The 20,787-nt window shown below is 45.7% G+C and overlaps 1 protein-coding gene across 1 annotated transcript; it reads right to left on the minus strand.

Annotated features, from left to right (window-relative positions):
* Positions 1 to 409: 409 nt before the first annotated feature.
* On the minus strand, positions 410 to 20,251 carry LOC119396444 (gastric triacylglycerol lipase). The gene is made up of 9 exons (XM_037663659.2): positions 19,823 to 20,251; positions 19,240 to 19,447; positions 15,876 to 15,987; positions 14,922 to 15,072; positions 13,627 to 13,719; positions 2,893 to 3,051; positions 2,726 to 2,797; positions 2,199 to 2,267; positions 410 to 723 (listed from the first exon to the last, which is right to left on the minus strand). The coding sequence occupies exons 1-9, from the start codon at positions 19,925 to 19,927 to the stop codon at positions 439 to 441; spliced, it is 1,254 nt and encodes a 417-aa protein (XP_037519587.1). The 5' UTR covers positions 19,928 to 20,251; the 3' UTR covers positions 410 to 438.
* Between the last annotated feature and the right edge of the window lie 536 nt (positions 20,252 to 20,787).

A 20,787-nucleotide genomic window follows, 5' to 3' on the forward strand; every position in this document is an offset into this window, starting at 1 on the left:
GTCAACGTTACGACCACGTGACAGTACTTTGTATTGGACTGCACTTTTTCACCAATTATTCCTGGATTTTAGTTTAGACTAATTTTCTTTTGCCTAGCCATTATATCCCACAGTAATACAGCGGCAGCCGCATAACTATCATTTTTTTTGCCTTTTTTTTTGTTTGGTCACATGGCGGTCTCTAAACCTGCCGCATTTTGCATGTCGAATAGACCCAGTAGTTCGCTGATGAAGAAAATAAAAAGAGAAAGAAAATGCTTTGCTCAGAGTTCGGAGCAGCTACAGTGACTGCATGTTAGCACAATACTCCACGTAGCTTCACTCACACGGCGTTCTAAATCTGCGACTAGTTAAAAGAAAAATATTCCGCATGGCTTGAAAAATATAATGAAAAATTTGCTAAGGATAGTGTAAGTGCATAGCGTTTTTTTTTTTATTTCACCCGTTCGATTTTTCGGCCACAGAGTGCCCGGGAAGCGTCAAATGAGTGTACTTTATCATCATTTCCAAAATCTTTTTGTAGAGGTGCTTCCAGGCTGTAATACTCCACGTGACGTCGAAGTGTGTAAATCCGTGCAAGGGCACCTTGTAATTGAGCACAACATTGGGCAGGATTCTCGCGAGCCGAGCTACGTCACGAGGGGTGACGAACACATCTCCGTCGCCCCAGTAGATGGCCACTGGCGCTGTGACCTTTTTCAAGTTGTACTTCGGTGGCAGTAGCTGTAATAAAATACAAAAACATCCTAAGTGACAGCCCGATTTCAGACAGGAAGGTGGCATAGGCTACAGGAAATCACCGGAGAAAATTACGGTAGGCGTCATAGTTTATATGGCCATAGGAAAACGCTTGACACCGTAGACTCTGTACACCCATTCGCGAGCTGTCATGACTCAGCAGTATCATTCCGCAACAAATACTATAGAACACGGGAGTTTGTCATGTAGTGTCCGCTAAACTGATTCACGCGATCCCTTCCGAGTCTGCATTAACAGTTTCAGTTTATTGATTACATATACATCAATTACATATTACATGTATATAGCGAAGGGTCTCAGAGTATAAATACTGAAAAAGGGACCCTCTGTTAGAAATTATCGCAAAGTTTAATTCTAAATATTTGCAGAAGAGTAGCGAGTGGTTAAAAGGCAAAGAGAGAGAGAGAGAGACAATCCTTCTATAAAGTTGCTCGTAAAAAATGCAGCATATCCTGATGCTGTAAATATTAGTGAATGTGGCCTGCAAAGTCATTTTCCTTTTTCGAACGAGACGTTCTTTTTTAAAATTCAGCTGCTGATTACTAGCTGCTTACATTTTCTTTTCTCGCAGGCTTTTTTTTTTGTCATTCATTCCGCACAGCGTGGGTGTACGTACTTACGTTACATTATAGTTCGTGATGTGTTAGCGCACTATTTTCTCACCTGGCTTTATTTCTTTTTGTTCTTTTGTTAATTGCTCTGGGATAGTGTAGTGACGCAGCAACATCCAACGTTAATTTCTCTGGAAGTAACTAATTGAACAAACGCACAAGTTTACCTTTCTTGAATCGCACAGATTCTGAGACGCTACGTGACGTTTTCTAAGGTACAAGTATTAAATAATACATGTTAAATGTTCAACCTGTACCCAGTATTTGCGGGTTGCTAGTGGCTGATATGCTAGAATCTTTTATACGAAGTTTGAGTGAAAAATTAAAGCAAGTAGAATGCTTCTTAGAAACATTGTTTGCTTCAATTAGTCATCTAACACGTTTGGTAAGAAAACAGACCAGCGGCCATATGCAGAGAGGGGTTTTCGCGCTGAATAATAGCCTTGCTCTTTCATAGGAGGAATTCGGCAGCGGAAGTAAAGAATAGTGGGGAAATGCTACCACGCGTTCTTTATGTCACAACCATTGAAATTCGCGAAAGCGCAGGAAAACGCTGCGGGAATTTCCTTGAATGAGTGTTAGTGTTGAAAAAGCGTCGTATTTATTTTAATATGTTTTGACTCACTCACTCCGACTGGTGTATCTCAGCCGTTATTCATAAGGCTAAAAATTAATAAAAGAAAACGAATTTTCGGCATTAATTTCGATGTCAAAGCTCGTACAAGAGGGAGTTTAGTCTGACTGTCATTAGTGCGCAAATAAATTGAAGTTTTCTTCAAGCTGGAATTTTCAAGAGTTCAAAAAACGATCTATCACGGCAGTACGTACCTTCTTGTACACTTGCCAGTTCTTTTTCGCTCCCCAGTCAAATTTTTGAAACCTCTTTGACTTCGTGAGCTGCAACAAATAATGAAACCAAAGCGTGATTGAACATGCAAATGTCAGTCGTTTAGACAACTTTCTAAGCTTTGAAGTATTGTGTACGAAAAATATGGTCAAGCCAGGCGGTCACAAAAACAAGAAATAATTGCAGAAAAAAGATGCATAAAGATGTAGCATAAAAAAGATGAGCAGGACAGGCGATGCGTAGTACGTTTAGAAGCGTGTTGCCAGTGCACTGAAAATACGGGATGCAGTGTTTCTATGAACGTATGTATTGCGGTGAGAAAATTACTGGATTAAATTAAGGATTTCCTCTGGTCGCATTTTATTTTGTTCTTTGTTGGCTGCTCTCACATTCTCACTTGTGGGATTACTGTTTCCTTCCCACGTCCCTCTAGATTATGTATGATATCAAGACAAAACGAATAATAATAACAGAGCTCGTGCTTTGGCGCACAAGCAACCCAGCTTACCTGAGCGTAATGAAGCAGATTTCGCATCGATGTTCCCGATGGGGTATTGCCCATGTACACAGGCAGCCTCGTCTGTAGAGAAGCCAAAGGGCAGGATATTATTACTGGCTGAGAAAGGTAATACGGAATATACTTTAAAAACCTTGGCTGATAAATTTTAACGTTACCATGTTTATGTCAATAGGGTAGCCTCTGTTGACGAAAAGGAAAGCCGCCGTGCAGGAAATGCTCGGTATAACTGGGTTGCACGAGAGTTGTTTCATTACTTGGATGAAATTAAGATGCTTTCCCAGCAAAGATCCCCCGAGAACAAATTCACCGACTTCCTGAAAGGAAAGAAAACAAACGTGCGTATTTATTAAGTCTAGAAGCGTATAAGCCAAGGTGCCCGCTTAGCATCGTGCTTGCAACATAGTACTTCATTTCACAGCACCGTGCGTGTTATTTGGTTTTGAGAGTGCTCAATAAAAGGAGCTAAATTTAAATTTTATTGCGATAGCATTTATATGGACACTCTCGGCTGATTTTTGCCGGTGCCGTCGCCGTCATGCCCCGGATATGTATATGTATGTATATATAAAGACGCACAAAATAAAGCAGAAGAAAAAAAAAACCAAAGGATCCGACAGAGGATTTTTTTTCTAAGCTACCCGATTCTTGGCCAATCCCCCTGAGTGGGTGTGAGCCAGCAGTTCAAGATCTACATCTACATCTACATCTACAATCGACCACTCGCTCCCCAGTCCGCTGCATTAGACAACTCAACCATGCCCAATGCATGCTCCGGCGAAATAACGGCAAAGCTATTTATATACACCATTTACCGCTGGTGGTAAGCAAATCTCGGAGGAACTTGAGCGTGTTTTCTATCACGCAACGCTCCTAATTTCCTTTCAAATTGTAAACTGCCCTTGAGACGCACACGATAAAGTGGCGCACATTTAACACAAATATACCCAACAAATATTATGCGTTAAGGGCAAGTCTATGTCGTAAATAAAAAAAAAAGTGGCCCTTTCCTGTACCCACTCGTGATGTGGAAAAAAAAAAAAAGACCACCGCACACCTTGCATCAGACGCCCCCGTGTGGCAAGAAACGCAGGGGGTCACTCCACGCGCCGCAATTTAAAAGAAAAAAGAAATATCTAAGAGCAGCTGATTCTCCATTGTCGACACTTGCAGACGCAACGCTCCTAATTTTCTTTCAATTTGAAAACTGCCCTTGAGACGCGCACGACAAAATGACCCTTTTCTGTACCCACTAGTGATGTGGAAGAAGAAATAAACAAAGGACACCGGGCATCTAAAGGGACTTCAGGCACACCTTAATTCAGACGCCCCCGTGTGGCAAGAAACGCACGGGGTTACTCCACGCGCCGCAGTTTAAAAGAAAAAAACGCGCCATATCCACGAAGTGAATGATGATTGAGGAGCTTGCTCGGAGAAGATCGGGAAAACCCATGAATCGTCCGTACAAGTCCTCTACCATGATATGAAGACGTGACACACGTTGTTATATATACATATATACACAATATTTTATTAATTTACAATTTTGATTAACTAAATACACAATTTACAATTATATACACACTGATGAAGTATATGTACAAGAAATATCTAAGAGCGTCCCATTCTCCATTGTCGACACTTGCAGACGCAACGCTCCTAATTTTCTTTCAATTTGTAAACTGCCTTCGAGACGCGCAAGACAAAGTGGCCCTAAAGATAGCTGTCCGACGCTCGCCTGGCTGTCGACCGCGTTCCACGCTCGCCCTCTGAGAATTACCGGCCAGGTTAGAGGGAAGACACGACGCGCGTAGCGTTGCTCTTAACGTTCCACGACGCTTTGCATGGATGGATGCAGGTTACGGCGCGGGACTTCGCCCCAGCTTAAGAACCTGGCGAGCCAGCTCCTAGAAGAAATATCTAAGAGCATCTGATTCTCCATTGTGGACACTTGCGGGACGTTGCTCAAGCACAAAGACGTAACTGTGACAGGCGCTGCAAGTATCGAGCTTCTCCTCGTTCTTCGTGTGACATTCCAATTTCTTGCTATCGCATTCATTGCTTCGCCCTCGCGGCGAAACTGTGACTTTTTATTATTAATTATTGTACTCAAAGAACCAATTCCACCCCGATATACTTTGTCAAAATGAGACATTATTTCTAGTAAAAAACATTCTTATCAAACCAAAAAAGAAAAAGAAGTAATTTTCTTTCCTATATTTTGAATATTTTATCAGTGCTACCGATCCATGGCCAATCCCCCAGGGTGGGTGCGAGCCAACCATTCGAGGATATACGTCTACACCTACGTCTACCGAAGGTCGCGGGATCGAATCCCGGCCGCGGCGGCTGCATTTTCGATGGAGGCGAAAATGTTTGAGGCCCGTGTACTTAGATTTAGGCACACGTTAAAGAACCCCAGGTGGTCGAAATTTCCGGAGCCCTCCACTACGGCGTATCTCATAATCATATCGTGGTTTTGGGACGTTAAACCCCAGATATTATTACATCTATATCTACAGCTTGCAGCCTATATTTGTGTCCCCTGCAAAGCGAAGGCATTTACCAATGATCTTCAATCGGCATCTTTCATTTTCCTGTGCTGTCCTCTGCCGTTTTGGTAGAGGTTTGTTGGGGGCCGGGAGAACCGGTATTGCCAGAAGCAAAGCCTCCCAGATGGGGAGAGGTTTCGCGAGTTTTCCGCTTGGGGAGTGCGCATGCGCCGTGAAAAAGGTGGATTGCCGGCAACGACAGCGATTACGACAATTTGTCACAAGTGGCCTTGATAAAAGCCTCTAATGTCGGCACGGCACAAGTAAACGTCACTCATGCCACTGAGTGAAATTCCACTCACGCAGCTTCCTTCATAATAGCTTTAAGTCTAATATTAAACGAACATTTCCTGTCTCTATTCTACAAAGAAAGCTCGTATCAAGAGAATTAGCTTAAAGAGTCGACCCCGAAGATGAAGCATTCTATCGTCGCTTAACTACCAATTCGATTATTACCAACATTCGTACTGCATTTGATTGCAGAGCCGTGGGCGTGAGCAGAGCAATCTTGTCGTTTGTTTATTGTGACATGTAGCTAGCGCCGCTATTTGTATTTGGCTCCATTGATAGCAACCGGAACCATCCAGTCGTACGTTCCATAGGAGAGGAAATGTTGCTTTCAGCTCACCCCGGCTCTGCCTCAGACAAGTGGGAGACGTCCCTCAGAAGCTCGGCTTCTCGCTGACCAGCAGGCCCGCGAAACGGCCGCCGGGTATTCTCTGTCGGCCCCTACACGCGGGAGACGCCCGCTAAGCGCGTCCTGCAGGACGTAACTAAAGTTCTTACAATCCAATCGCCTCCCTTTTCAAGTGCGACGCATTTCTTAGTGAACCTCAGGGACTGACCCTTATAATGTTGTATGTAGCTTAGAAAAAATATTTGAAATATTTCGCCCGACATATGGAGAAAAGGGTTGAAAATGTGCGTGCTACTCGCTAAGGCTTCTGTCAGGGAGGTGTTTTTTTTCGTATACCTCCCATTGGTTTGTGAAATTCATATGCCCCGCCGACGCTAGCGCAAGAGAGAGAGACTCTTTATTAGAAAAAAAATGACCCCACCTCCCCGAAGGGAATCGTGAGGAAATGCGAATGCATTTCTTGCGCCGAGAGTACACGGCGTAGTAATTTTAATGGCGTAAAGCTGGACAAATCGACGCGCTCAAGTGTCTCCCTTTTGGGCGCCTCTTTCAACGAACGCTTCCTACGTGCGTTCGTAATCACCTCAGGGATGTTGCCACCGCCTTCAATGCAGCACAAACGCGTTTCAGGCGCTGATCCGTGCTCCCAATTAGGGTTGCAGAAGTTGCGCCTTTTCCTTTCCTCAACCTCTCCTCCTCCTCAACGCGTTTAGAACGCGCTGTTTTCAGGCTGTGCCAAGGCAGCACAAACGCTACAAACGCGTTTCAAACGCACTGCATTGAGGCGGTGGCGCAGGGAGGAGAGAGAGCGAACGGCGAGAGAAGGAGCGGCGAAGCACTGCACCTGCTCTCTCCTACGCTCTCTCCACACACGCTGGAGGGTGAGCTCGGATGCGAGCGCCCTCACACGCCAGAGCGTGCTCCTCCTCTCCACTCACTCTCCGCTACTCCGCCCGCACCACCTGCTCCTGGTGCTAGGGGCGAGGATAAGCGTGCGCGCCCACAGCTGTTGCTATGGGAGAGGGAGTGAGAGTGGAGAGGCGCGCGGACAACGCCGGATGCTTCACATAGCCCGACTAAGAAATGCATTCGCATTTAAAACAGATTTTTGCCGGCGTCACTATAGCCCTGGTATGCTGCTCTGTGTAGGGATGGGGAATGTGACTGACAGATTAAAGAAGAAAGGGGAGGAAATAATAATAAAAAGAAAGAATATAAAAAAAATGAAATGCGCAAGTGAACCTGATAGAAATATTTACAACGAGGGTGTCAGGTAAGTTAAGGCTTTGCTATTCGCAAAGAGCGCCAAGAGTCCCATTAAGTTATGGCCCTTCTGGTCGGGGGCCGAACTATCGCGGCGTTTACGTAACGATTACGTAGCTTACGTCGTCAGGGCAACAGTAGCAACAGCCGCTAGCTTCTTCTAGCCCCCTTGGAGTTACTGTGTATGCGACCTTTAGGTAGCAGAGTTGCGCATCTGTCTTCCAACGCCGCTAGCAACCATGCATTGCGGAGAAGCTGCCGCTTGGGCCATTTTTTTTTTTATTTCTTGACGCCGCCGCTGCAGCGAACTAAATTAATACTAGCCATCGACAGTCCATGTTTATCGCCGGTCTTCGACACGTCAGACGGGTTAATCGGCGACACGGTAGGCATGTCGCCTGCAAAAACGAAATGCGACTTTACCGCATAGCTGTGGTTGCTAGCCGGACCTACGCGCAACTCTGCTACCTAAAGGTGGCATATACAATGATTCTAATTCAGTTTCAAGTCGCTCGCTGAGCGAGAGCCAATCAGTTCAAACCAGGGGGCGCACAGGCGCACTGACGTTTAGTGTTACTGTATATGCTAAGGTAGCATATACAGTGACTCTAAGCCACCTTTCTCTTCCACGCCGCGCGCCGGTTTTTCTTTTTTTTCGTTTTTTCTTGTTTGTTTGTTTGCGCGCTCGCTTCTTTTCGCCCTCCCATGCCACGCGCCGTTCTTTTTTTATTGCGATAGCAATTATATGGACAGTATCGGCTGGAAAATGTCCGTCCCCGTCGCCGTCATGCACCGTATATGTATAAGTATGTATATATATATATAAAAGCCCCAAAGAAAAATAATTAAGAAAAATTCTTCCGAAGCGCGGAATCGAACCAGGGACCTCTTGCTCCGCAGCGAGTGGCGCTAGCCACTACGCCACGGAACGCAGGTCCTCCGCATAGCTAACGGCGAGCGTTATGTACACACCCTTTGCCGCTGGACGAACTCAGAGATGGCCGGCGCTCATAAGCGCTTCTTCATTACCAGCGAGATGGCGCTAGGAGCGCGACGAGCGCATTTAAAGGTCGTCGGCGAGCTCGCTCGCTTCTTCTTATACTTGCGCAAGGAGAACCTTGGCCTTCCGCTGTCTGCTCGCGCGGTTTTCTCGTGGTGAGGGCAAGAGGGATTTTTCAAGCTTTAACCGTGACGTCCGCGCTCATGTTACGGAGCGCCGCTAAACGACGCCGCTAAACGAACAAACAGAAGATGAGCGCGAACTATCAAGTGTCACAGCTCGACACTTGAAGCACGCTAGTTTCCTTCGCTGCTTCGGCCGCCTTTGTAACAGGAGCGCTGTTCAAACTGAGAGTATCCACTGGCGAGCCTCACTTCGTATAGCATTAGTTTCTTGCTATCGCATTCATTGCTTCGCCCTTGCGGCGAAGCTGTGATTTTTTTTTATTGCGCGAGGCGCGTTTATTTTTCTTTCTTTCTTTTTTTTTACCACGTGCGTGGCGCGCCTTGTTTTTTTTTTTTCCGCGTGCGCGCGCGTGCTGTGATTGGCGGCTCGCGCATTCGTGTTTGTCTACTCGCTCGTGGTACGCAGTGCGTTCGAATGCACGCAGTCAGCATGTGCCAGAGCATAAGCGGTGAATGCTGTATCGTATCGGGCCCATGAGCGCAAGCTACCTATCTTTGTTGAACTACACGTGCCCTTCTTTACTATCTACTAAACCCCTCCGCCTTTTCCTCGTTTGGTATAAAAGACTGACTACAATAAACACAGGCGTTCACTACTGTCCTGACATGCGTGTTGGTTTCATTGAACGTGGCCCGGCTGATACATGGTGTCAGAAGTGCGGAACTGGAGCATTGCCTGCTCGACGGTGAAGGAAGCACCGTAACAAGTGCCTACACCACAGCTTTCCAGACACCGCAAGCATGGAGTACATCAAGCCACCGGAGCCTCTGGGCCTCTCAACCAACGGGGGAAGAACGTGGAAGCTCTTCCAGCAAAAATTTGATTTCTTTTTGGCAGCCACGGAGTGCACTGAAAAACCGAGGTCAGAGGCAGCAAAAACGGCCCTTTTCTTCAGCGTGGCTGGTGACGAGGCGCTTGAAGTGTACAACAACCTTACGTTCGATGAAGGCTAGGACAAGCAGGACTATGGCACGGTGGTGGCCAAGCTCGAGAAATACTACGTCGAGCAAGAGAACACAATTCATGAGCGTTACGTCTTCCGGTCTCGACTACAGAGCGAAGCTGAACCCTTCGAACAGTTCCTCCGCGCATTGAAGAAGCAGGCGCAGTTTTGCAAGTATGGAACAATGATGGACGAGATGGTGCGCGACCAAATTGTGTTCGGTACATACTCGCCGAAGCTACGGGAGAAGTTGCTCAGGGACAAGGGCCTTGCGTTGGACAAAGCCGTGGCTTTATGCAAGGCGGCGGAAACATCAGCACGTGAGAACTCGCTGTGGCGGAAGACTGACGGAGAGCTTCACGTCCTTGCAGCATTGTCGAGCAGAAGCTTCAAATGTTCCCGCTGCAGCCGGTCCCATGCCGCGCGGCGCTGTCCAGCCTACGGGAAAACTTGCTACTTGTGCAAGGGGCGTAACCACTTTGCGTCATGCTGCCAATCAAGCGGAGCCATCTGCGAGGTAAAGGACGAGAGGAAGACGCCATACCAAAACGACGACTTTGATGTTTTGGACGTCACCATCGGAAACATTAGCATTGACCGGGACTGGATCATGAAAGCAAATATTGCAGGCAAGGACATCTACTTCAAGATCGACACAGGGTCCCAAGCAAACTTGATGCCGCTGTCGCTTTTCAGAAAAATGCAAGCCGGCCCAGTGAAAGCAAGCAACGCGGTTCTACGATCGTATAGCGGCTGCGTCATCAAACAGCTCGGCACATTTTCGTCGCACGTAACCATTGGTGACCGGAGCGTCTGCACAGACTTCTTCGTGATTAAGAAAGACCACGGCGCCCTCCTGGGTCTGAAAGCCGCGGAGGACCTGGGGCTGATCAAACGGAACGTTGATGCCGTAACAAACAACAGCCCCTCCGCAATCGTCGATGGATTTCCGCAGCTGTTTCAAGGAGCAGGCCGTGTACAGCGCGAGTACAGGATCACCCTTCGCGAGGGTGCTGTGCCCGTCTTCCAGCCAGCCAGACGAGTGTCTTTGGCGATGCGAGAACCTCTGCGCGCGGAACTACAGCGAATGGAAGCGGAAGGCATCATTCAAAAAGTCAGCAGCCCGACAGACTGGGTAAGCCCACTGGTCATCGTGCTTAAAAAGGACAGCAGGTTGCGGGTATGCATGGACCCGAGAAAAATTAATGAATGCCTTAAGAGAGAACATTATCAGATGCCGCGCCGAGAAGACATAGAAGCAGAGCTGGCAGGAGCGAAGATGTTTTCTCGGCTTGACGGGGCTAACGCCGGATTTCATCAGATACCACTGGACGTGCAATCTTCCAAAATATGCACCTTCGCAACTCCTTTTGGTCGTTATCGGTTTCTTCGACTGCCTTTTGGCATTTCATCGGCAAGCGAAGTTTTTCAAAAAGCGCTCAACGAGGTATTTGATGGTTTGCCTGGCGTGCGTGTATATGTCGACGACGTGCTCATTTGGGGTGCTACCCGGAAAGAACACGATGACAGGCTCAAAAGCGCACAACTAGCAGCAGCAAAAGCAGGACTGACATTCAACGCGTCAAAGTGCTTGTGCGGCGTTGAAGAAGTTTTGTTTCTTGGTGACATTATCAGCAGCAGGGGCATACGCCCTGACCCTGCTTTGGTCGAAGCTCTGCTGAAAATGCCGGCACCACAAGACAAACAAGCGGTACAGAGGCTCTTAGGCGTCGTCAACTACTTTTGCAAATATGTGCCGTCACTATCCCAGCGCACTTCTACTTTGCGTTCGCTGTTGAAGCATGATGTTTTTGACTGGACACCGAATCATGAGAACGACTGGCAGGCTATATGCAGAGAGCTTAGCGAATCGCCACTTCTAGCAATTTTCGAACCAGGCAGAGAAACGAAAATAACGGCAGATGCTTCGCAGTACGGCGTCGGTTCGGCGCTGATGCAACGTCACGGGAGCGCCTGGAGACCTGTGGCTTACGCTTCAAGAGCTCTTAACGAATACGAACAACGTTATTCACAAATAGAAAAAGAATCTCTGGCGTTAGTTTTTGGATGCGAAAAGTTTTATCACTTCGTATACGGTCATCCTTTCATTCTTGAAAGCGACCATCGCCCACTGCTTGACATATCAAAAAAGGCCATTGCTTACATGCCGCCAAGAGTACAGCGTTTCTTTTTGTGGTTATTGAAATATGATTACACCTTGACTTTTGTTCCCGGTAAACAGATGGTTGTGGCCGACATGCTTTCCCGGGCACCTGCTTCTGAAGACGGCGCTGCCTCTCCCACAAGTGACGTCGAAGTTCATGGAGTCACAGTAGTATCGGCACTCGTGAGTGAAAAAAACCATTTCAAGGCTTGCAAGTGAGACGGAACGTGACTTATACCTTCAGCAGGTACTTCACAATCTCGCGAATGGGTGTGCTGTGGAAGGTCCGCTGAAGGCAGTTGCTTCCGAACTCTCAGTGGTCAAAGGGATCCTTCTAAAAGGAACGAAGGTCGTGGTGCCAAGTAGCATGCAATTGGACATATTAAAGCGCGTTCATGCAGGGCATCTCGGCATTGGAAAATGCAAAGCCAGAGCAAGGCAGTTGGTATACTGGCCCAATCTAAATTCTGATATAGAAAGCCTAGTTCGCAAGTGTTCAGTATGCCAGACTTATGCTTATAAGCAGCCGCCAGAACCACTAATCATGCGTCCAACACCGACACAAGCTTGGTATCGCGTGGGTGTCGACTTGTTTCAGTATGGTTGCCAGCATTATCTCTGTGTCTATGACTCAATGTCGAACTTCCCGGAAGTTGAACTATTACCCAGTACAACAGCCAGTTCCGTGATAGAAAAATTGGGAGCCATATTTTCCCGTTATGGCATACCAATCGAAGTTTGCACAGACAATGGGCCCCAGTTTGCCAGTAGTGAGTTCAGGTTATTTGCTCAGCAATTCGATTTCAAGCACATCACATCCAGTCCAGAGTACCCTCAGTCAAACGGCCTTGCCGAGAAAGGTGTACAGATAATTAAGCGCATCTTGAAAAAGACAAAAGCGGCGAATGAGAACTTTTGGCTTGGCGTCCTGAATTACAGAACAAGTCCACTGGAGGATGGGCGATCACCAGCGGAGCTGCTGCAAGGAAGACGCCCGTGGACCCCCATACCGGACTTTGGACCCCTTGTTCCCACGCAAGTAAGGAAGCGCAGGCAGAGCAAACACAACAGACGTGGACTTCCCAGCCTCAGGAGCAACGACACCGTTCACTTTTAAAGAAAAAGAAGACTTAAGAGCGTTGGGTTGTAGCGCGCTGCATGCTCAAACACGAAGAAGTAACAACCGCAACAGTTAGTTCGCGCTCGTCCTGTGTGTACCTGTGCGTTCTTTTCCAGTGTCCTTCCTTGTGTTTGAGCAGTGCGCTGCAAGTGTCGAGCTGTAACCGTTGTTAGTTCGCGGTCGTCCTGTGTGTGTTCTTTTCACCACTTCTTTGCACTCGAGCGGCACGTTGCAAGTACTGAGCTGCTTGCTGTTGTTCGTGTGACATTCTAGTTTGTTGCTATCGCATTCAATGCTTCGCCGTCGCGGCGAAACTGTGACCTTTTTTTGCAAGGTACACCTCTTTCTTGGCGGCTCTCTCGTCTCACGCGTTGAGAATGCAAGATCTCATCCCGCGTTTTGAGTCTGTTTGGAGTAAACTTTATTTTCAGGTCATGTGGCATTCATGACCGTAGATTTAAAATGTCGTCGCGTTAACAAAAACAACAGGTACGTCATTCAAATCAATGCCTCGTTGAAGACAGCTCTTTGTTGACGGAAATAATAAGGAATTGTGTGCGAGGTGTTTAGTAATTATACTCATATCTTGACACTCGTAAGAGAAACTTAAATGGTAGACAATGCCCTCCTCGGTGAAATTGAGAATTGGACGGAGTCACTGTGGCAAGCCACGTTATTGCGTTACTCCTCACGAAAAGGGTGAATAAAGAGTATATTCTTTAACTGTAGGCAGTGTTTTTCGATTGCTCTATACTTTAGATCGGCGCTCTGCTTCTAGACCATAATTGTCCTCGAGAACTGTCAGCAATCTTAGACTGCACATAAAAGCGAATATATATACTAATCTATATGGGGCCCACGTATGGTATACCTCACACACACACACACACACACACACACACACACACACACACACACACACACACACACACACACACACACACACACACACACACACACACACACACACACACACACTCGGGAAAAAACAAAAAATAAAAAGCTTGGTACTGAGCCAAACACTCACATATATTGGTTTCGATATCGGCTCCAGACGCTTCATCGGTGATGTCATGTGACCCAAAAATACTGCTGGCGCCATGGCGTGGAAAAGTTGAATCTGTTGGGTGTAGGGAAAGAAAGAGATATCACGGTGCTCTTCTCAAGTGTTAGAAGACGCAGTGATCCACGTGCACTTCGTGATTTTAGTTCCATAGAATGGTGTGTCCCCTCGTTCCAGCGTCCTGGAGGGCAGCGAGGGCTTCATTTGCTCATGAGGCAGCAAGTGCGCTTACAATTTGTTGGGGAAGGAAATCTGTTACTTTAACCAATCTACTCGGCTATGAGGATCTTTCGAGGATGCTCAGCGCACTTATTTCCATACTCTGGCGTTCCCTTTATCGTCCATCTGCCTGATAAACAGTTTTAATGTACACAGCACGGCTATCCGTATATGCATGGTGTGCGACTAGCTTCTTTGTTCTGCCACACGTAAAGTGTTTGTTGGCTGTCAGTGAAGGAGGTACCACGTGACGCGAACGACTCCGCCTTCTGAACTGGTAGGGTACCTTTATTTCCTGGCTGTGCTAATCGCGAGGACACTCTTGCCTTGGAGCGCGCATCAATGGGATGACACCCTTCTAAACTCATTTAACTTTTTGGCATATCAGAATGGTTAAACATTTAGCGCGTCTAGTGTGTTTATGGGCACACGCCAATCAATTGAGTGATCCGAATTTCGCCTGCAAATAAACCTTCCAACCCTTAATGTATATCTGCTTCAGCAAAGGTGACAGCTGAATTGTATAAAGCGAAACTAAAGATGCCGAAGCTCTGTCTAGAGCGAAACTGTTGCTGTGACTTTCAATGCTTTATGCGAGGCAGCATTACTACAAACTCTCCTGGGAATATGTGAACATTTAGTACTATACACGTGGGGCTGACCTCGCACACACATTTGCGCCAGGGTAAAACTGAAACCTAAATGCACCACAATGCGTTCAGTCTAGCACATCTGTAACGCGTTAGCAAAATAATTAGTACATTTTATTAGTAGGCTTAGTGTAAGGGCCCGGTTCGTCCTGTGTATTCATGCTCTTGTTGCAGTACGTTGAATGCCCTCTTGATAAGTGAACGTTAAGAGCCCTACACGCCAGCGAAATACAAGATGTGTTTGGAATTAAAGTTTGCTGAAGAGACTTAATTAAATGAAAACCGAAGCAGAAACGTCTACCAACAAGGATATAGTGAACCTATTTTTCACGGCAACGGATAACAGTGGTAAAACACGTCACATTTATGGTACATTGTTTTTGTTCTCACCTTCTTGTTGTACTCTGGTCTTTCAGCGAGCAAGGCAAACAAGATACCACATCCCTGGGACCACCCTACGTATTGCAGGGAGGACTGCTGAGTCGTTGTAAGGACCCAGTCTAATTGTGCTGGCAGGTCGTATGCGGCCATTTCGTCAATGCTGAAAGATGGACAAGTGAAAACGTTAACAAAACCCGAAACCGAACGTGGGGAAAATTTTTTTGACGTATTATGCCAATTTTCGTTCGCCGCGGAACCTAACGACGTGAACACGCGAAAACAAATGCAGAACAGACAACATTAAAATGGTCTTTCTTGGCGAACATCTCTGCTTTTTTAGATGTATCGAGAAAGTGCCTATTTGAAAGTTTTTGATTCCTTATGGAGCTTCAGTATTACTGCTGCAGTGTGGGAGAAGCATCTGTGTTTATAGAAGAAAGCAATAAATTAAGTGACAATATATAAATGATTGATAAAATGCATCTTTTGTCACTGATTCGCACAATTCTCGCACCGGATAGCACGATGACGTGTCTACGTCACCGTAACGTCGTGAAAATGCGTAAACAAATGCAGAACGAGCTGGGCAATAGAGTAACGCAATTTGCGCGAAGTGATAGGAAACGCAGACTGAAATAATCGTGGTTGAAGCTGTACAACAACATTAGGAAATTTGTAGGCTCACGATGACGTCACGTCATTCACGAAACGCGCACTTGAAGATCTCATTAAGTGCCTTTGTCCTCAGCGTACGTGAATTAGCCTGATTAGTTACATTGTTATCATCAACATTAACTATTGCTACTACTAGTATAATTATTGTCAGCAGCACACGTGGGGGGTGTTTTTCAACCAGGTTCCATACTAGAAGATACCTGCGGCACGAATAACCTTTTCAACAAAACAACATAGAGAATTCAGTTGAGCCTATTTTTGAAGAATTATAAGTTAATACTCACTTACCTGAAATCCCAAAAATCTTTGTTTTCTTTGCTCAACCATTCGTGACTTGAGTACTGGGTGCCCCTGACGTTACCCAGCCACACGTCGAAGCCGTGATCAGCTAAGATAAAACCTGTAAGGAGAAAGTTACAAATAATACTTTAATGCACAACCACAGTACTTTACAAAAAATTCGGCAGATCCCACGTATTGTGGGAATCGGTTTCATGCGAAGCAGTCAGCGAGTACTTCTATGCTGTATTTTATGGCTTTGAGCCAAGCGTTACGAGGTGGATCGACGTGTTTTTGTAAGAGTAGTAGCTGTGTGCACATCGTGGGCTTACCAGGCACGTAGACAACACTGGCGTTTGAAGGGTAACTTATGGTGCGACGTAACGTCAGCCCTCATGTTAGAGTACATACGTCAGTATTACCAAAACTAAGTGCGTTTTATAGTGCAATCATGTGAATATCATAGGTAGCTTTCGTTTATGTATTCCTCTTTGGTCGAGAAATACTTCAATATCGCTTGCTGAATCATAGGAATACAAAGGTAATGTTTATTAGACTGCTACAAAAGCGAAGCCAACACTGGAACCAGAGACGTTAATCTGACATGACGCCTGTATCGTAGAAGTACGTATGTAGTGTTTATAGCTTTCTTGTAAAAGTAGATAGCCAGCACCAGAACCACAATTGACGTTGCACCGGCTGCATAGGCTGTTTTTACAAACCAGTTTATAGACCTGGCGTGGCTCTGCGGTAGAATACCTGATTGCCACGCAGAATTCTTGGGTTCGATTCCTGCTGGGACCCTAATTTTGATTCTTTCCATTCGTGAGGTCAACGCTGCCGGTGTCGGTTTTTCTTAACGCTCTCGCATTTAAATTACCAATGTCTGTTCTCACCGTTCCTGGGCAGATATAAACTGTCAGTCACCGGTGGCGCATGCGCGTACACCGCGGCCCGTGGTAAACGGGTATGTGCTACGCGTGTCTGGAGGAAAGCGTTTGACGACGTACGCGACAGGAGTGTCACGTTTTTCATGTCACGACCCGACAGTTATATTCGTGAAATCTTCTTACCCTCCCATGCCACTTTTGGTATACACGAAGTTAAGGAGGCGAACATGAGAGCACCCAGACGTAGGCGGCTAGATAGATAGATACGTAGATAGAAACGCTCAAAGTGCCAAAGGTTCGCTAAGAAATGCTTCGCATTTAAAAATGATTTTGCCACCCGGTCTAACTATGGCCAACAGAAATAAAATTTTCAAGTAGTTACGGTTATTAATAAAATCTCAACCAATGTTGATTTTGATGTTTCAATGAAATTATTTAAAAATAATCTCAGGTATATTAAATTGATTCCGCTCTGTGTTTTGTATAACCTTGTTTTCATTCTTGTAACCATAGAATCTGCTTTATGTAGTACCTGCAAGTGCACCTGATTTTGTATTTATAGTTTTATGTTTTCTGCTATTTTTTATGTCAAACTGTACAGGGGAGCCAAGGCCTTCGTAGCTTTTCAAAATTTAGCTCCTGGCTTCCTCCTCTTTATGAAAAGGAAATAAACTTCACTTCATTATTTCACTCGTAACGCGAAGTTCTCAGTCACACTGCGGCCGTGGATTGAGCCCGTCCATCAGACGAGAATGCTGTAAATTCCTTAACATGTGCGTTTTACAGTACCTATGGTGAGTTCCGAGTCCTCGATGTTACTTCTTTTTTTTTTTTGAAGACATCTGGGCCACCTTTTAAGTTATTATGTAAGATTCCGATATTACTCCAAGTAAGTTGGTTATACGTCTTTTCTCCTAGAGCCCAACTTCGTCAGATCAACTGAAATCTTTGATCACCGTTCCAGGGCACAAAAACCTGCAATTTCGGGCACATCTCTAACTGATCAAGCACAGTGAGTTCATTTCACAGGCAGAAATAGTGTCTCAAGGAACTATGGCTGGCTTTAGAAGAACGTATTGAAGAAAGCCGTCAGATCGAAACAGCTGTGGACGACAAAAAGAATGAACCAATTGTTGTGACTCTAGGTCAAGCTTCTGAACACAAAGGGGCCTACGCACATTAGCTTTTTCCGGAACGAAAAAAACAATACAGATGAGAGCAATGGCGGGCTCGCTGAAGACGAACGCTTTCACGTCGTCAACCTGAAGCATGGAAAACGGCTCCACGTGGTCCATCTAGCCGGTTGCGATCGCCGCGAGTATGAGGAATCGGGGATATTTATTTATTTATTTATTTATTTACTTATTTACTTATTTACTTATTTATTTATTTATTTATTTATTTATTTATTTATTTATTCATTTATTTATTTATTTACAGTTTACCCACAGCGTATGTAGGCGTATATAACCAGCGTTTCTTGAACACAATATTTAACGAACGAATACGTTGAAGTTCAATTAAAAAATGTAGTAAAAATGGTTCTGTTGAAAAGAGGAAGGGTATATCCACTTTGGCAGTGCATTGTCAAGGAAACTTCAGTTTACACGATGATAATTTTACATAGCGAATATCCTCGAACCATTCGCGTCAAAAGTTCAACACTAACAACACTGACTTGGTAACTTAAAGGGCCCCTAAACAACCTTTGAAAATACAAAGAAAAAGCCCGTTTGCTCTCCTGGCGTCACGCGCCTTTTCGACACAATTCGTCACACCAGCAATCTCTTCACGGGACGTCATGAGGAGATAAGCTCTCGATTGGTTCACATACGAAATATTTTAATTGTGCATTGTCTCCTATACCCTCCTTTGCCATGCAGCCGCATGCCCGTTCTGCCTCGTCTCACGCGTCTAACATGCGCGATCAACCGATTGCACTTCGTTTCGTGGGTATTCCGACTGCGCAAGTGGAGATAACAGCGTGTGGCCGAAAAGCGCGAAATTCTGGTAGGCTCAACGCTTAGTCCTGACATTGTCTATGAAGAAATACGCAGCAAGAATGAGATAGCGCCTGAAGGAATGGTATACAGTGGAGGCGAGAAAGAAACCTTTTCTCGGTCTTTGAAATCGGTGTGGTTTAGGGACATTTTAAATGTGAAAGATTGATTTATGTAGTTATTGTTACAGGTAATATAGAAAAAACTCACACCATCTCCTGCTAAATGGGACCATGAGGGGATGCGAAGCGGCGTTTCGGCATGTAAAGCCCGCGTTTCAGAGGGGGGAAAGGGGAAAGGGGAGGTGGAGAGGAGAAAGGGAGAGGACGAGTGGAGAGAGGAAGGGAAAGGGGAGTGGAGAGGGGGAAGGGGGAGAGGAGGTGCGGGAAGAGAGTTTGCACATGCGCAGTAAGGGTGGTCACGTCGCACACCACCACCACCGGACTGAACTCCGCCATAAGATGCTTCGCATCTAAAGCTTACCAAGGCTCTGATGTGGCAGGTTTACCACGAAGTCCGCGCTACTGCATTCGAGACCGGTCATCAGGAAGGCCACTGGCTTTCCACCTTTCGGCCATTGCTGGACGCCTTCCCGTCCAGCTGGTATCCTTTGCATCGTGATGATGTAGTGGTCCTTGGTTATTACAGCGTACTCCACCACGGGGTAGCCCTTGCTGGCTATAAGCTCTGCCTGAAAGAGATCAAGATGACCTCATCTCAATTACCAACCGAGAACAAGCGTGTGGTGCTCTAGTATTCTACTGTATATTTCTGCTGGCATGCGTCAGGAGAATTATGCCATTAAATTGCGTTGCGTTACATTACAGTATATTACACAAAACTTTAGCACGATTTTATTCCTTAAGCTGGACTACTTGAAGAGTGTGGGCACTATTCTTTTGAGAAATCGATATGAATAGTCAACTAATTTTTAAATATTCACCAATGAAGTTTTTATGAAATGTGCAGACTCTGGATATTGAAATTTAATGACGTCATCATGTCAGCTCGCTTAGGTAAGCCTAAATTATCAAGTGTGAGACAAGATAAAGATTACCACACATACCGTGCTTCTCTTGGCGTCCTCGTCAGGCAGAGAGATCAAGCTTCCCGTGATTACGATGACGGCTAGATACAGCAACAAGAGCTTCAGAGCACTTATGTTGAACATTCTGAAATATTATCTAATTCGTGAACAGCAGTACTCTGGTTGCTCAGTTATAGGCTGTGGAGCAGCGAGTAGGATCGCACTTCAGGAACGAAGAATTTGACGAGGAGGCACGTTAATTCAAAGTGGACCCTTATGAACCCTTGACATAAACAAACCAGTTAACGAATATCAGTAAATTGCTGCAAACATCTTCGCGAGCTGTGCGTGTAAGACTTGAAAGACAGCTGCGAATATGCATGCCTGCATATGCGGTATCGTGAAGCTCAGCTAAAACTTCCGGCGCGTTTCCATCTTGCTTGCAAAAGTCTGAAGAAACCTGCGCGTATTGTTCTGCAACCTAATGCCGAGAATTTCGAAAAAAGAAATGTTGTATGCACGATGATTGAAAACTCGTTCCTGATGACAGAACACTCGTCTTTGTAAGTCCTTCGCATGTCACACTGACCAACTTTTGTGCCTGCCAGTGAACAAATACGTCATTTTTTTTTTGTCATCTATTGCTGCTTCAAGTCTTTGTGGAGCAGTATAAAACGGCTATGTCCCTTTTCTGAAAATTATAGAAAAAAATTCGGCTGATCCCATGCCTTGTGGGAATCGGTTTCATGCGAAGCAGTCAGTGAGTAGTTGTCTATGCTGCAATTTTTGGCTTTGAGCAAAGCGTTACGAGGTGGATCAACGTGTTTTTTTTTTAAGCGTAGTCGAGGCCTTACCAGGCATGTCGACTACACTGGCGTTTAAAGGGTAACTTATGGTCTCATGTAACATCAACACTCAATTCAGAATGCAGACATCAGTATTATCGAAACGAAGCGCGCTTTACGGTTGCGATGATGTAAATATCATACGCAACGTGCAATTAT

Source organism: Rhipicephalus sanguineus, chromosome 6 (assembly GCF_013339695.2).
Source record: "Rhipicephalus sanguineus isolate Rsan-2018 chromosome 6, BIME_Rsan_1.4, whole genome shotgun sequence".
Classification (NCBI taxonomy): Eukaryota; Metazoa; Arthropoda; class Arachnida; order Ixodida; family Ixodidae; genus Rhipicephalus; species Rhipicephalus sanguineus.

Coding starts and splice junctions, on each gene's coding strand:
- LOC119396444 (XM_037663659.2), bottom strand. CDS start 19,927: ATGTTCAACATAAGTGCTCTGAAGCTCTTGTTGCTGTATCTAGCCGTC. Junction 15,988..19,239: donor CCTGCCACATCAGAGCCTTG/GTAAGCTTTAGA, acceptor TTCTCCTTACAG/GTTTTATCTTAGCTGATCAC. Junction 2,798..2,892: donor ACCCTATTGACATAAACATG/GTAACGTTAAAA, acceptor GCTTCTCTACAG/ACGAGGCTGCCTGTGTACAT.